The 18,606-nt window shown below is 34.4% G+C and overlaps 1 protein-coding gene across 2 annotated transcripts in view; it reads left to right on the top strand.

Moving 5' to 3' along the window:
- Nucleotides 1-740: 740 nt before the first annotated feature.
- The window catches only part of LOC138692809 (zinc finger protein 492-like), a 49,916-nt gene continuing 32,050 nt past the window's right edge, over nt 741-18,606 (top strand). Inside the window, exons 1-2 of one of the 2 annotated variants that reach the window (XM_069816039.1) lie at nt 741-844; nt 2,977-3,074. In XM_069816039.1, the coding sequence (XP_069672140.1) occupies nt 2,982-3,074 (93 nt within the window). In that variant the 5' untranslated portion in view covers nt 741-844; nt 2,977-2,981. Of the gene's footprint in view, nt 845-886; nt 1,918-2,976; nt 3,075-18,606 lie in introns of those variants that run through there. The other variant, XM_069816038.1, reaches the window with a different exon arrangement.

Raw genomic sequence — 18,606 nt, 5'->3', positions numbered from 1 at the left:
ACGTTTTTTTGCAGCATTTGTATATAGCCGTGGACAAATTGAATTGAAAGAGAGGGAAGGGACGAAAAACTTTAAAAAGCAAGGAAATTTTGGCCTGAGAAAAACTGAATATGTAAGCTCCAAGCCTGAACGCCACTTGTCTCACTATGGTTTCACTGCTCCACTGAAAAAAATGTTGAAGGGGAAACGGCCGAAAATAGTCGTAACGCAATAGCTACCACATAAGAGCGGGGAGGGGAAGTCGTTAGAGAAGGTGGCCTAAGGATCACAAGAAGAAACGCCGGAAGATGTAAGTCTGCACATTGGAAAGGTACTTTGTCCCTTCACAGTGCCAGTGGAGTTCAGTAAACTCTCTCATATGACAAGTGTGATGTTCTAAGGCTGAGCCAAGACCGCCAGAAGAAACACCTGGATTTGTAAGTCTGAACTGTAAAAGTCCCATGTGCGAATAAAATAGAGTAACTGGCTCAAGTAACGGTAAAATATGAAGCTAAGCCAGTGCATCCATGTCGAAAATTGTTTGCAAAATCAACGGAATCTTTAGGGTTTAAAGGAATGTAGGTTCGTGGCCCATTTCTTGTAAGGTTCATCCCGATATTTGTTTTAGAGATTTAGAAAAACCTTAGGCAGGATGAATTTGTATAGAGGTATTCTGTATCCAGGTTACAATGTCGACATTACTGGACATAAGTAATCCTGAAACGTATGTGTCACGGTCTTCTATGTGAATTGCCGTCAAGATATCTTAATTACATTTTGTAAGAAATATACTAATATAAATTTGCCTTATAGGTCTTATTATTCTATACTAATTTTCGGCTTCACCTGTGACAGCTGAAAACAAGTAGGTAAATGTGATTGTTTCAATGAGCAGTGGGCAAATTACTATTGCATTGTATTCCACAAAAAGTTAGGAGGAAACGACCAATTATCGAATGCGTGATCGTCCAGGGAACAATTCGCTGAAGTTGAGAAAGTGACGTAATAATGAATATACGATTGGAAAGATAGAATATAGATTATAATTTGCTAATATTCTCATGGATTATAGTCGAACAGAATAGGGGGAGAAAAGTATAACCAATGTTTCGCAATGAATTGGCTCTTAATTAAGATGTCTCTAGTTTTATAGACCTGTCCAAATAGATAATCGCAAAGAATATTTTGCTCAGTTATCCAATTATATTGCATGTGGTGTGGTTATGAGCCTACATATGGCTAGAATTATCGACTTTAAACTTCCGCCCACATTTTTCGAGCACGTGGTCAAACTGGAAATGGATCTCCACAAAATGCAATAGCCAAAATAATCATCTCTGTAGAAGAAAATATCAGTTACGATTAGTGTAACTAATTTAGACAATTACGTATTTCTCTGTTTAAATATTAATTTTTGTGCCCGCAAGTTTAAATTCCTAATCTTACTATTCATTGTGTTATTCTTTAGTAGGCCTATAAACAATTTTGAGAAAGGGAATTGGCCCTTTTTTTTTAATAAATTGAAGGGCAAGATTTGATTTCCCCTCGTAGATAGTAATATGGAGATAGAGTATGTAAGAGATAGTCAAGTTCAAAGTGTAATCGAAAACTGTAATCATTTATATTGTGTCTCAATAACTAGGCTGAGCGATCGGTAATTTCATAGAAACGATGGAAACTATGTTATCTTCACTTGATTTATTTTCTATCGATATGCGAAGTCCACTTAGTTTTTGCTTCGTAAGATGAATCGATACATGGAATTGGTGTTAGACTATTTTGATATTTCGAAGTGTTATAGATTTGTACATGGAGCATTTTGCTGGTTTAAATTTGGATATAAATTGTGAATTAGGTGAATGTGGAGTATTCAACACCCACTGAACGAATATTTCACTTTTATCACTGCAAATGCTGCGCTGCAATCGTATGTGCAAGGTAGGCCATAACAAAAACCTAAACTAACCAAACCTAACCTGTCAAAGAAGCAATAAGTTATACTAAATATGTGTAAAATTTTGCTGGTTTAAATTTGGATATAAATTGTGAATCAGGTGAAGGTAGAGTATTCAACGCCCACTCAACGAATATTTCACTTTTATCACTGCCAATGCTGCACTATAATCGTATATGCGAGGTAGGCTATAACAAAAACCTAAACTAACCAAACCTATCCTGTCAAAGAAGCAACAATTTATACTAAATATGTGTAAAATTGGCCTATGTCTCTATAGTGGGCGGGACATAAGTAACATTGACCAATTTGTCTATTCCTACCATTTTTTTTACTTTTTATTCTGTCTCTATTTTCATGACACATACTTTTCATTACAATTTCTATCTCTTACTTGTTATACTCTTATCACATTTATATATATATATACATATATATATATATATATATATATATATATATATATTCGTAATCTCTATGCCACCTGATGCAGTATTCCTTGCTTTCCTAATTCTTAGCCCTTATTAACATGTAACATGACTGATTCATACTTCTCGCTCACTTTGCTATTTACATCACTTCACTAATTAATTTACTACCTTTACACTATATTGTTACACTGTACTTAATTTAAGCGACTCATACACTTATCTTCCATTGTTCTACCTGCGGCTTTTCTTGTTTTCTCTTTTCACTTCGTCTGTCTAGTACTTTAATCGTCTGACACTATTTAGTAGACATCTGCATTTTGTTGAAAATGTTCGAACAAATCCACTTGACGAAATTATATATTGAACTTAGTGACCAACACTGTCGTGAAATTTTCGACTTCATTTGTTAGACAACTACTGTAACTTATCTCTAGTACCACATGCTCATCTGTGCTGAAGTATGCATTGGTTTTTATTTGTGGTACTTCTTGTGTGTTCTGGCGCACGCACAGAAATACACACGCTATGCAGATCTGAACTTATTATTGCCAAGTCTATATCAATATTTCATATTCTGCATATTAACTTATGTTACTTAATTTCCTTTTCCAGTCATAATGGACGTGATCAAGATGGAACCTGAGTCCGACCCACTGGGTATACAGACAAGTGGTATCGCAGATATAGAAGAGAAGAAGCCTTTATCAGAGGTATATTGAGAGCAATTACTATTTATTGTCTAAATGCGTCATTTATAACTAGGGAGAAAATTCATTTGTAATTACTTCTTCTTTTTTCCACCAGGAACCTGTTTCTCAAAAATACTAGTTTGGTAGTTCACCAGTTACTAGTTACCAGAGTATATTTCACCAGCTCTAGTAGATTCTGTTTCTCAAACTATTTTACCAGTCTAGTAACTTGTGACAATTTTTCACTAGTCACGTGATCACTTACACTAGTCAGCTGATTGAGTTCATTTGTTTATAGTCATTGGTAGGTAGTGTTTTTTGAGGTTAGAAGGCTAAGTTTTTTGTGTTTTTGTTTTGATTTCTCTTTTCGATTAAAATTCCATCAATTGAAAGCAAATTAACTATACTCATTATGATTAATGAATCAAAGGATATACTATTCGGTCCTTTTTCAAGCATAATAAGAAAAAATTATAAAGTAAACGAATGGACAAAAAAATGTTGTAATGTGTGAGGCTATGGAACTGATACCTCAGAACAAAGATTATGCATACGTTAGGGACACTTATTGGCTCAATATTGAGAAAGCAACTTTGATGAGTACCAATTCAAGTTCACAGTATCCTCACAGTCGAGTATATACAGTCAGGAAGCTTGAGTTGTGAGGGTGCTAGGAATAATAGACAGTGCCGTTACTATTTCGCATTGTATGTAATGAGGCGATATTAGCGATCCTAGTGGTTAGCAACTATCTATGGATGCATATTTACTACGTATTGAGCTTCGTGACTGTATATATTAGACTGTGGTATCATAATATAAACATATTATGTAGCTAGTGGGTCTACTACCGACATGAATGCCACTTATAACTTAATGAAAAATAAGCTAATTTTTTTCAGTTTTACATTTGATCTAGTCATAAATTAGTGTCGTTTTGTATTTCATTTGTAGGCTTAAGTTGACAATGCCAGAAGAACTGGTAGTGGAGGAGAAAAGCCAGCAAAATTCACTGCAGTTGATGAATTAGTTTTAGATGATTAGGAAAATATTCTGCCTGTCTAGGACAGAAAGATCTGATGGTATTGGAAAATAATCAATATCCCAATTTGTAGAGCAATTTGTATTTGAAGCTTCGCTGATAATGCATGACTTCTATTATGTGTCTTGTTATGGCAGGATCCACTATATTTAACAACTCTCCTAGCTTTTCAAAATTCAAATTATGGTTTATTTAACGATGCTCGCAGCTGCAGAGGTTATATCAGCGTCACCGGTGTATCGGAATTTTGCCCCGCAGGAGTTCATTTACATGCCAGTAAATTTACTGACATGTTCCTGTCGCATTTAAACGCACTTGAATGCCATCCATCTAGGTCGGGATTGAACCCGCAACGTCGAGCATAGAAGGCCAGCGCTATACCAAGTACGCTACCGAGACTGACCCCAATCTTTTCAGCACTTTACCTAAACTGTTCATTTTGTTTAAATAAATGCTCCCATAACGGAATAATAATTTTTGTTTCTCGATATAGTTTTAGCTCTTCTCATAACAACTTCATCACTTCAATCAGAATCATTAAACCACATGTATTAAAAAATAAATACAACATTTTTTTTTTGATTATCCGAGAAAGGTTGTCACTGGTAACGGATAATATAGAAATCACCAGTCTTTAGAGTCTTGTAGGAATATTCCTGTTGAATACTAGTATAATCAACCAGATTAGCATTTTGAGAAACAGAATCACTTATGAACTGGTGAAATCGACCAATATTACTAGTCATTGAACTGGTAACTACTACTTTACCCTTGTAGTTTCTAGAAACACAGACTTGTAAAATAAACGAATATTACTACTGTACAGACTAGTGTTACTAGTCCATGAGTTTTGAGAAAGAGGCCCCTGGAATCTTGTATTCTACATTCTGAATGGGATGGTGAAGATATCGCTCATTGTGGTTCATTTTCATTGTAATATTTTATAGAGGTATGTATGTATCCGTGAATGTTGTCAGTCAGTTTTTGTCTGCTGTGTAATTTAGGGATGGGATGAGATGTTAATACTAATTTTACCTGAAGAAAGTTAACCAGTCAAAAATAACTGGTTATCTTTTTACCATTTAAAGTCAGCAATTTAGTTAGGAAAACAAAATGAGAGGTTATTTGCAATAGAAATCAAAGAACAATTTGCAAACACTTGTAAACCAACCAGAAAATATTTAGAGGAATGTCATTATATGCTGAAGATCATCATTGACGTCCCAAAACGAAGTACAACAAATAATGAGTGCATGTTGAATCTTTCGTAGACTACTTTTAACACTTGAATATAAATAATTGATTAAATGGCGATCTTACTCGTGTTAATTGTGTAAGCATGTGCGGCTTACAGCTGTTTCGGTGCTTCTTCACACCATCCTCAGAGCCTACTAGAGCTCGGAGTCATCTCGAACTTCGCTGCCTGTTGTGTGGGTGTGTTCAATTGTTTGTGTTTGTTCTGAAATTGATCTGTGTGTTGAGAATTTGATCAGGGTGTGTTTTAGTGAAAAGATTTATTAAATCTACATACTTAGACTTCAACAAACAAAATTTGATAACACAATCTCAAGGGAAAAAATGGAACTCTCTGCATCAAAATCCACAGTTAATTCCCCGATTTACCACGAAAATCGTCTGTAGCTGCATTTAGATTGGCAACAGGCCATGATTGTTATGGCCAAACACCTGCATAGAATTGGAATATATCAGTCCCCTAACTGCCCATTGTGCAACTCAAACCAAGAAATGGATTCGGAACACCTCAAAATCTGTGCTTCAATGGCTGGCCATGATAATATCTTTGAAAAATATTGGAGTGCAAGAGGTCAAATAACTTTATTGTCAAACGCCTGGCATTAGAAAACAACAACAGAACAACAACAACATATTTCATATTGTTCTAGTGTATTGATTTTTTGGTTTTTGGGTTGTATGTGTAGGATTTCTATGTCTGTATTTATGTTATTGTATGTGTGGTTACGCGGTCAACTATAGTAAAAGGTCAGAAGGTTCAAACTTGGCAACACTGTGTCGCCTGCTTTGTCAGTCATACTGCTGTCATACTCACCATTATAACCAAACACTTATATGCTACGAATTATATATATATATATATATATATATATATATATATACATTTTCCACAAATTAAAGTTTTCATTTTATCTTTTTTTTTTTTTTTTTTTCAATTTAGAATAATGTTAACTCGTAATAAATGTGCTGCATATTAATACAAGTGTTCGTAACTTTTATGCCATGTCATTTTTTCTTATTATTTCGCACGTTATAGTTTTGCATTGTTTATAAAAAAAGCTCATATTATTTACTAAACTCATACACCTGCGGAGTAACGGTCAGCGTGTCTGGCCGCGAAACCAGGTGGCCTGGGTTTGAATCCCGGTCGGGGCAAGTTACCTGGTTGAGGTTTTTTCCGGGGTTTTCCCTCCACTCAATACGAGCAAAAGCTGGGTAACTTTCGGTGCTGGACCCCAGACTCATTTCACCGGCATTATCACCTTCATTTCATTCAGACGCTAAATAACCTGAGATGTTGATACAGCGTCGTAAAATAACCCAATAAAATAAAAAAAAAACATACACAGGTCATAAGCGTGTATATTAAATACATTTTACCTTATGTAGATCCTAGGCCTATGTTGCTTTCCAGCCAGAATTAATGGGTTTATGCAGTTAGACTAGGCCACCTTCTTCAGACTTCAGTAGGCTAATGTCAATTTATAAATAACTTACAAGGAGTCATGTCTTTATTATTAGCATTTTTTAAATCTTATTTCCAATTTCTATATCCAATTACATCATGTGCAAAACTCAAACGTATACTGTAGGCCTACAATTCCTAAGACTATAATACCTGCATTTTACCTTATTTAGGCCTACATTTTTTACATTATTAACACAAGATTGGTTACATATTTACACAGATGACTCGCTCATGAATCCAGATGAAGGAGCAGGTGCTACTTGTCCATATTTTTCATTTTATAAAAATGTTGGCAAATGTAACTTAAAATTTTGATGGTGAACTTGAAGCTATTTGTACCTCTCCAAAATTTTTTTCCTTGGTTACAGAAATGCAAAAATATAGTTCTCTTATCTGATTCCAAAGCTGCAATCCAGGCAGTTAGTACAACTACTTTTGCTATATCAAGAAAAGTTAAGGCAATCCATTGTATGTTAAGGTACATTCAAAATTTAAATAATATCTTAGTTCTCCAATGAATCCCAACCCATTGTGGAATATATGGTAATGAGAAATCTGATATGTTGGCCAAGAAAGGAACTAGAAAAAATGTAAAGAAGAACTACAATTTTTCATATGAGTGCATAAAACGAGTTATCAAAAGGAAGATTACCAGCAATTACCAGACTAATTCTCCAAGTGAACATCAAAATTTAATATGGAATAATTTACTACAAGATTTAAAATCCATTCCTGATCTACCACGGAAATCTACTGTAGCTATGTTCAGACTGATTACTGGTCACGACTGTCTTACAAAACATCTACATCGAATCAGCTTATTGGACTCTGCTAAATGTTTATTGTGCAATAAAGAAGATGCCATGGACATGGAATATCTAAAAAAATCTGTGAATCTGTGGAAAATTTTATGGACCTTACATCTAAATATTGGGAAGAAAGAAGGAGAATGACTTCACCGTTAAATATTGAGCATTAGACACACACACACTTTTTACATCCTTTTCTAAAATGTCTGTAACTTTCTCTTACCATACACTGGTTTACTGGCAGATATGTTATCATTCCTGGCCTTTGCATAATTATTTAACAATATGTTCGTAATGACTGAAAGTATTTTGTCAGCAAGTTCAATATATTCCATACCACATAGGTGCACATAATTTACAAAACCAGCATCACCACACAACACTGTTTTGCAGAGTAACATCAACAATTTTTTCTGATTTCCACATTTTACAAATTGTTCTTCATTTGTACCCCTTGAAATCAATGCATTTACAATACAGTATGCAATTTTTGCAATGTAAATTACAAAATCTGAAGGAAGAGTAAGTCCTCCTCGGTTCAAAGTGTCAAAATAAATATCTTGATTGCTGGTTTCTTTCCCTACCAAGTAATCAATACAAAGTGGACACTGTAACCTTGAAGATACCTTGAAAGAGGCATAACCTGATATGTACAAAAGGCTGGAGGTATCAGCTTCAAAGGTAAAAGTATCAGGATCTTGGATGACACTAAAAAATGGAGCTACATCCACAGTTTCATTTCTTTCTAGGTCTATATTTTCTGCTGCTTCAAATGTTTGTGAGGACCATTTTAGAATTCCATACTTGGCTGATTTTATACCTAAAAGAGATTTCTTCTGAGTTTTTTTGCTGCCTCTAAGACCTGTACAAAGGAAACATTGTAGTTACCATCTGATTAACTGCCTATAGCAACTGAAGCATTGCTCGAGATTGTCGGTTTGTAACTTTCCTGGCAGTACAAATTCCACATTAAGAGTTTGCAAACTGTATTATATAAATTCAATTAACACAGAGGTACTCTGAAACAAAGCCCTGAAAGTATCAGGAGTTAACCATCTTCTCTAATGAACTCCCATTTTTGCAACCATTATAAAAATTGTCTTAAAAATTTAAGGCGGGCATCTCCAACACTATAAAAGGAATTCGCCAATTCATTTCTTTTCATAGTACCCAACAGCTTGGATTTCACGTTTACAATTGTCCACCACTGCAGTATTATCAATACAAACTGACAAATACCTGGACTTGACACAATGCCAGATTGACTTTGAAATTCAGCGTTTAAAGCACTGTAAGTACACTCATGGAAAATATTGCAAACTAATTAAACTTTCTGTCTTTCTAAGTTGGTTGGATACAGAGATTTATGATTTAATTTATGAGCAGGTTTCAAGAGAGGACTGACATTATTACTATAGTGATACAGTTGCTTAAGTTCTGAAAATTTTGCAGTCAAAAGTGTGTCTGTCTTCAAAATCTGGAAAAATCAACGTTTGAGAAGCATCTCTCTGATTGATCCATCAGTTTCTAATGTTCTTTAAAATATGAACAAAGTCTTATGTAGAAAGTGTCGTATATGGTGGATTTATTTTTTTATTTTAGTAGGTTATTTTACGACGCTTTATCAACAGCTTAGGTTATTTAGCATCTGAATGAGATGAAGGTGATAATGCCAGTGAAATGAGTCCAGGGTCCAACACCGTAAGTTACCCAGCATTTGCTCATATTGGGTTGAGGGAAAACCCCGGAAAAAACCTCAACCAGGTAACTTGCCCCAACCGGGAATCGAACCCCGGCCACCTGGTTTCGCGGCTAGACATGCTAACTGGTACTCCACAGGCGTGGACTATATGGTGGATCATTGTCATTTGAAACATACCCTTCATTTGAACCCTGAAGTAGTGCCATCATATTTCTGTTTACTCCGTGATTGTCTGAAACAACAGAAAGTATATGGCACCCACACTTTCTTAATAAATTAATATATCATATCATATAAATCTTTGCCTGTCAAATTCTTTACTGGGTAAAGAGCAACAATTTCCCTGAAGTTATCAAATAGAGAAGAAACAAAAAATGCCTGGACAGTTTTAGCTTCAGTATTTTACTTGTTATCAAGATATCCGAACAGTTGCCCTGATTTATAATCTATCTGTGGTTTGATATGCATTTCATCAATTTGTAAAGTAACTAAACGTTCTCTCTCTGTCAAGTTTTTTATGGCATTTTTGAGAAAATGTTCACTGTTTGTCATTGAATTTGGGGACACTGAAAACAAAGAAGTCAAATATTGCAAATATTTCATATGTGATAAAACAATCCAAGATGTTTCTCGGATTGCCGCATAACAACTTGGAGAGTGCATATACAACATAAAAGCCCATAAAATATAATCAGTTGAATAATGTTTAGCTTTGCTACAAATTAAATTTAAATGTTCAATTGCAAATTTAATTTGCCTTTCAATGTTCGGTTGTATATCACTGGACTCTCCCAATAATAAAAGAAGTGAATTTAATTTGTTCGTAATAACTAATAGCACAGATTGGACACTTTGAGCAGTTACACAGTCTTTCTCAACAGACTCATATTTCTTCAAAATTTGTTCGAACTGAGACCAGCGGGTGAGTTTCATATTTCCTGTTAATATGCAAACAGTTCACTTCTAGCTACTGTGTTCTGATTGACATATACCTCACAACTCATATCATTATTTATTTTAACACTATTATCTGTGGTATGGTTTCGAAAGTGCACTGATAAAGTATTACGTAATAAATATTATAATAAATAAACCAACCCTTTAGCAACTGTGACTTTCCACTAACATTGTCGGTAAACGTAGAGAAGTCCTTAATAATGTCTTTTTCAAGAAAACCTTTTTCTTTTTCAGCATGTGCTTCAGTCTGTCTGGCTCTTCGTTCTTCAGGGTCCCTCCGCTTCTTTGTTTCTGGGGTTGACAATTAAGCTGGCAAATCAGGAAAAATTGTAGGGAGTGCTCCTGTTACTAACTTCAACCTCCTTCCACTCTCCCGACGAATCCTTGTGTTTTTCCACTTTTATAACATCTTCATGAAAATGGTGTATGCAAACCACAGCCCACTTTAAAGGTTGCCAGTGCTTGCGTGGTATTTTTCTAATCCAGTCTTGGCGAAGTTTCTCTTCATTTGGGAATCTGAATACTGGGATATTACCTCCTTTGCTCGGATAATTTGAAGTGCAGTTAGGAACACAACATTTATCTGGCATTGTAATTATGCATTTCTGAAAAAAAATAGAATAGTAATGCAAAACGAGCCAATAGGTAATATTATATTAATAAAACAGAAAACATATGCTTAATACATAGGATTTGACTTTAAGAATGTTTGTTATTGTTTTTTTGCGTGTTTTATTTCTGTTTTAAAATTATGTTTTTACCTACCTTATATGTTGTTGTTTTCTAATGCCAGGCGTTTGACAATATAGTCATTTGACCTCTTGATATTATCATGACCAGCCACTGAAGCACAGATTGTGAGGTGTTCCGAATCCATTTCTTGGTTTGAGTTGCACAATGGGCAGTTAGGGGACTGATATATTCCAATTCTATGCAGGTGTTTGGCCAAACAATCATGGCCTGTTGCTAATCTAGATGCAGCTACAGACGATTTTCGTGGTAAATCGGGAATTAACTGTGGATTTTGATGCAGGGAGTTCCATTTTTTCCCTTGGGATTGAGTTATCAAATTTTGTTTGTTGAAGTCTAAGTATGTAGATTTAATAAATCTCTTCACAGAGTAATACGTAGATTTAGTAACAGGTCTGTAAGTAGCAGTGCTGCCCTTCTTTGCTAAAGCATCTGCATTCTCGTTTCCCAGGATTCCACAATGGGATGGTATCCATTGGAATACAATTCTTTTATTGAGTGATATTAATTGAGAGAGCATTTTATTTATTTCTGCTGTTTGAGATGAAGGTGTGAGTTTAGAGACGATTGATAGAATAGCTGCTTTGGAGTCTGACAATATAACTGCATTCCTAAATTTATTGATGTGGCATAGGAGATTCCTGAGACTTTCACTTATTGCAATCATTTCACCATCAAAACTTGTTGTTCCATATCCAAGAGATCTATAAAGGGAGAAGAGACAGCACGTAACACCTGCACTGGCACCTTGTTCTCTTGAGATCAAGGATCCGTCGGTGTATAAATGAAGCTAGTTTTGTGGAGGGTACCTAATATTAATTGTCTCTAAAGACAATTGTTTCAGTATTTCAGTGTTTATTACCTACCTTATATAAATATGTATATATATATATATATATATATATATTGTTACTATTTCTTCTGCAGGTTCATAGGTTTAAAGGCGAAACACACGTAAAAAAACTCACCATAAATTGCAGATACTCTTAAATAAGTGTAAACAAAGATTAAACCGCATATGCCATGTGAGATGGTCGATGCCTGATGTACATGTTGCCAAGTTTCAGTTTTCCGACCTTCTACTAAAGTCGACCGTGTGTGGTTAGCATTAGTTATGTGTTCGGGATATGTAGATGTATTGGTCCTCTGGTTATTGCTTTAATGTGTTCTTTGTATCGAGTTTGGAATGATCTGCCTGTCTGTCCAATGTAGAAACTGTCGCAACTGTTGCATGTGAGTTTGTATACGCCTGTGTGGTTGTATTTATATGTTTGTGTTGTTTGTGTGTTAAGATGTCTTTGTAGTGTGTTTTCTGTTCTGTATGCTATGTTGTATTTCTGTTTTCTGAATGATGATGCGATCTTGTGTGTGTTTTTGTTTTCGTATGTTAGTGTGATGTATTTCTTGTGTGTTTTTGTGTTTGTTGAGTTTTTGTTTTGTCTTCCTTATGATGTTGTCTGTTATGTTTGGGTTGTAACCATTTTTCTTGTATGTATTTGATTGTGTTCACTTCTTCATTGTAGTGTTGTTGGCTCATGGGTATGTTGAGTAATCTGTGTATCATTGTCCTGAATGCAGCATGTTTGTGTTGTGTGGGGTAATTAGATGTGTTGTGTATGTGTGTGGTGGTGGTGGTTGGTTTACTGTACATTTTGAAGGTGTGTTTGTTGTCAACTTTTGTTATGGTGATGTCTAGGAAATTTATGGAGTTATTGTTTTCGAGTTCCAGTGTGTATTGGACTTTTGGGTGTATTTTGTGTATGTATTGGTGTAGTTTGTGTTTTTGTCGTTTGTTTCCTTTGTATAGTATGAATATGTCGTCTACGTATCTGTGCCAGTAGGCCTCTATTATGTCGTCTGCATACTTGTTGTGTTCATTGTTGAGTATGTATGTTTGTTCTATGTTGTGTAAAAATATCTCTGCTAGTATGCTAGATATGGGTGACCCCATTGGAAATCCTTCTGTTTGGGTGTAGTATTTGTTGTTGTGTGTGAAATAATTTTGCTTTGTTATGATGTCTGTGATTTGGATGATTTCTTCGATGTGTTCTTGTGGTGTGTTGTCTATGAGCATTTGTTTTATATCTGTAACTCAACACACTAGAACAATATGAAATATACAGACACACTAAAACACACCCTGATCAAATTCTCAACACACAGCTCAATTTCAGAACACACACACTATTTGACACCACATTTTAACACTTTTCAACAATCGAATACACCCACACAACAGGCAGCGAAGTTCCAGATGACGCCGAGATCTAGTAGGCACTGAGGTTGGTGTGAAGAAGCGCCGAAATAGCTGTAAGCCGCACATGCTTACACAATTAACACGAGTAAGATCGCCATTTAATCAATTATTTAAATAATAAGTGGTTATGAAATTGTATTATCTACGTGATTATTTCACTCATATTAGGGTTGTAGGTAAGATAAGTAAAAATAACACAAATAACATAAATTTTACAAATATAACCGTGACTATGAACCATTTCGACAGACTGTTTATTCTCCTATAACCAATAAATACTGAAGTAAATGTTTCTCGCCGTATGGACAGAACATCTAAGACAATGCATATCTCTGAAGTCCATCTGTGAAAGTGGCTAATGGGACAATCACATAAAAATATAAATAACCTATGCCGTTAGAAAATAAATTTTCTGCCATTTGAAATGCTTCAATACCCGCAGATAGCCTATATGTTATGAACCAGACAGATAAAGTCAGCGATTAATATAGTCATATTATTGACAATGATTAGAAGTCTGATTTCATTTTGCCATCTATAGACAAAGGAAGCAAGTAAAGCAGTAAACCAAACCCCAACACAAGAGAATTTATATACCAGGTTGATTTACATTGAGTACAAAATAATAAAAACAAACTATGTTCGACTGACATTAAATTAAAGATAAACTTAAAATACGTTTGATTCGGTGTACATTTAAAAAAAGTACTGGTTGTTTGGTTATTCAAGAAAATAATCGGTTATCAGGTTAAACTGGCAAAAATAACCGGTATTTAACCTGTTAACCCGACGAGATATAAGATTACAGAGAGGCTGTGTAGTTTTGATAAGTGCTCCCACGGAGGCTGACGGTACTGTGGACCGTAATTTTTTGTTTGCATATAGAGAAGCTGAATGTGCTGTGCTTAACACATGTTAACATTGTCAGTTTGGTATAAAAGAATTTTTTAATGCCGGAACAATGCTGACTGTGTGTTCAGCATACAACTGCACACACAGAAGCAACAAAATAGAAGATATATAGTGTTTTAAGTAAGGTCATAAATTTCAAAAAACATAGTTCTTTTGGTGTATATTATCTTGTAGGCATGCACAATGTATGGATGGACATGTCAGTATATTTTTAATTACAATAAAATCCTTGATGCGAGTAAATATTGTGAAAACAAAAAGTCTTTTAACACCATCTTAAACTTAATACAAATTTGAAATTATATCAAGTGGTAATTTGGTTATAATATGGCTAACGAAAACGATGGAAGACTTTCAATAATAAGATGTCCCATAGTTTCCAATTAATACTTCATTCCATATTCTTGTATGATATAATCTCAATAATACTATTCTACAACGTATCTATTATTATTATTATTATTATTATTATTATTATTATCATTATTATTATTATTATTATTATTATTATTATTATTATTATTATTATTCCTGAAGTCGAAATTGCGATAGAAAATCTGAAGAATTGTAAGTCTCCAGGTATCAATCAAATTCTAGCAGAATTAATACAAGAGGGTGGAAGCGCATTACCTAACGAAATTTATAAGCTCGTACTTGCTATTTGGGAAAAGGAAATTGTACCAGAACAAAGGAAGGAGTCCATAATCGTACCTATCTTTAAGAAGGGGGACAAGACTAACTGTAGTAACTTTCGAGGAATATCACTTTTGTTGATGTACAAAATTTTGTCCAATATTCTTTTGAGAAGATCAACTCCATATGTAGATGAAATTATTGGGGATCATCAGTGTGGTTTTAGGCGTAATAAATCAACTATTGACCAGATATTTTTTGTTCGACAGATAATGGAGAAAAAATGGGAGTATAAGGGTACAGTGCATCAGTTATTCATAGATTTCAAAAAGGCATATGATTCGGTTAAGAGAGAAGTTTTATATGATATTCTTATTGAATTTGGTATTCTCAAGAAACTAGTTCGATTAATTAAAATGTGTCTCAGTGAAATGTACAGCAGAGTTCATATAGGTCAGTTTCTGTCAGATGCGTTTCCAATTCACTGTGGGCTAAAGCAAGGAGATGCACTACCACCTTTACTTTTTAACTTTGCTCTAGAGTATGCCATTAGGAAAGTCCAGGATAACAGAGATGGTTTGGAATTGAACGGGTTACATCAGCTGCTTGTCTATGCAGATGACGTGAATATGTTAGGAGAAAATCCACAAACGATTAGGGAAAACACGGGAATTTTACTGGAAGCAAGTAAAGACATAGGTTTGGAAGTAAATCCCGAAAAGACAACGTATATGAATATGTCTCGTGACGAGAATATTGTACGAAATGGAAATATAAAAATTGGAAATTTATCTTTTGAAGAGATGAAGAAGTTCAAATATCTGGGAGCAACAGTAACAAATATAAATGATACTCGGGAGGAAATTAAACACAGAATAAATATGGGAAATGCCTGTTATTATTCGGTTGAGAAACTTTTATCATCCAGTCTGCTGTCGAAAAATATGAAAGTTACAATTTATAAAAGAGTTATATTGCCGGTTATTCTTTATGGTTGTGAAACTTGGACTCTCACTTTGAGAGAGGAACATAGGTTAAGGGTGTTTGAGAATAAGGTGCTTATGAAAATATTTGGGGCTAAGCGGGATGAAGTTACAGGAGAATGGAGAATGTTACACAACACAGAACTGCACGCATTGTATTCTTTACCTGACATAATTAGGAACATTAAATCCAGACGTTTGAGATGAGCAGGGCATGTAGCACATATGGGCGAATTCAGAAATGCATATAGAGTGTTAGTTAGGCTGGAGGGAAAAAGACCTTTAGGGAGGCCGAGACGGAGATGGGAAGATAATATTAAAATGGATTTGAGGGGGTGGGATATGATGATAGAGAATGGATTAATCTTGGTCAGGATAGGGACCAATGGCGGGCTTATGTGAGGGCGGCAATGAACCTCCGGGTTCCTTAAAAGCCAGTAAGTAAGTAAGTATTATTATTATTATTATTATTATTATTATTATTATTACTACTGCTACTACTACTACTACTACTACTACTACTACTACTACTACTACTACTACTTCTCTTGCTCAAGATAGAGACTGATGGCGGGCTTAAGTGAGGACAACAATGAACCTCCGGGTTCCTTAATAACCATAAGTAAGTATTATTACTTATGTATTTGTATTAATTGTAGACTTCGATCAGTGGAAGAGAAGGCCTTAACTCTGCCAGGTAAAATAAATAAATTGCTGCTGCTGTTGCATTAATTGTAGACTTGGGTCAGTGAATGAGAAAGCCTTAATTGTCAGAGGTAAAATTTATTATTATTATTATTATTATTATTATTATTATTATTGAGATACAGCAATATTTAATTTAAACATTTTGCTATTGTTTCTGCAAAAAGCTGATTTATAAATAAATAAAGAAGTAGTGTTAAGACTTTAAAATTTCTAAAAATATCTCATTTTCTTGGATTTCATTTAGAAATACCGCAAATCGTAACTTTCGTTTCTGGATTATTAAACCCTCTGAATACAGGTTGCATTGCCCCAAAGAATTATTATAAGAAAAGACGGACTGAGCATAAGATAAATACATATTTAACAAGTTTGTACTATCAAGAGTTTAGTATTTATTGTGTTTATGGGGCCTATTTGAATTTTCGTTTTATTAATGCATAGGGCTCTTTTTGTTAAGAAAGAGGAAACTCAGCACTTACACCACACACAATTAGTCATTATTGCGTCAAATGTAAGAACCCAAAAGCCTCAGCCTAGTTGCGGGACACTTGTGAAATCACTATTTGTTTCAAGTTATATTAGACTACACAATGTATCCATCACGCGAAAAGACGTGTAGCAAGCTGTGGCTCCTGTTGTTTGTGATAACAGTGTTAACCATAAGTATCTTATCGTTTCAATAAATGTGGTGACTTACGAGTAACTTTCTATTACTGTCATTATGTTGCATGTTAAGGGGTTAAAATTATGTAGTTTTAATAATTGCAGTTTTAAAAAAGTTTCTGTGTTATATTTAATTTTGAAGTTAATTTTTCTAAATAATTATTAAATCTTTTAAAATTCTTACCACGTTTCCTTCATTTTACTTCTGTTAGTTACTTACCGTCGTCTCTCTTAAAATCACTTTGCGCACTGAATTACATGATTTTATATTAGGTTAGATTAGATGTAAGGTAATTAAATTTGTGACGAAGCCAAAAATTATGTATTTTTCTTTTGACATATATATTTATCCGTCTTTAGGTGGTTGGTTTGGCTACATTGAGTATAACTTTTCATTTAATATTTGGGCTGTATTTAGTGGAACTAATACAACATAAAAATGTTACAAAACGTGAAGTTTTGTGTGTTTTTTACTTTTTACTTATTAACATAGACGTAATATGTAACTCAATTTACAATAGTACTAACTTCATCAATTTGTTTTCCTACAACATTCGAGCCACGCCCCTTTGTTTTGACCAAAAAAAAATGGCGGACTAATATTCATTTGTCTTCAACCAGAAAGCGTTGTAGCCACTCTATAGTAATATAACTCTTTGAGTTAACCGTATAATAATGCCTATTTCGAGCCTTACATAATTATGTTACCCGTCATGACAATGACCATAAAATATAAAAGTCACATTTTCGGAGTTAATGTAGGTTTGAGTGTATTTATTTATTGTTAAGAAATGGCTGTCAAGCAATAAAATGTTTGTTTTTGTGTTTATTTAATTTTTGTGATTTTACCTGTTTTGTGGTTTGAAACGTAATGAGTTTGTTCCAGCAAGCAATTCAGAAGGCATTCCGAACTAATACCGAACTTCTTTCGACACATGCGCCAGTTATGTACGGTGTCAGAACTAATTCGGGATTTTATGCGTTGGAACATTTCTTGAACTGTTCTTTCATGGCCTTCGGAGTTTCTTCTCACATTAAAATTATATTCATCTTCCGAACTTAATTATTCGTAAAATATATCGCTGTCACCTTCCAAATAACTTATGATGGACTATTTTTTTTTTAACATCCTTAGTCTCGAAGCATTTTAACTGTAATTCCAGATTGAATCATATGCGCATGCGTCAGTAGTTAAGAATTCCCAGTTCCTGGTCTTTATCCAGAACAAATTTCATTCCAAACGAGTTCTAAAGCACGTTGGAACAGGAACTGGGAGTTCAGTATCAGTTCGGAATCTGGCCTTGTCTTAAAGATTAAAGCAGTGGTGTCTCCTGCATATTTCTTAAGAGGAGGAAAGAAGTTAACAGCGTAAAAATTACACATTCTTGAGAGAAACATGCTACAAATTAGCCTAC

Source organism: Periplaneta americana, chromosome 17 (assembly GCF_040183065.1).
Source record: "Periplaneta americana isolate PAMFEO1 chromosome 17, P.americana_PAMFEO1_priV1, whole genome shotgun sequence".
Classification (NCBI taxonomy): Eukaryota; Metazoa; Arthropoda; class Insecta; order Blattodea; family Blattidae; genus Periplaneta; species Periplaneta americana.
The sequence above is the reverse complement of the archived record's forward strand: the minus strand, read 5'-3'. Positions and strand labels throughout refer to the sequence as shown.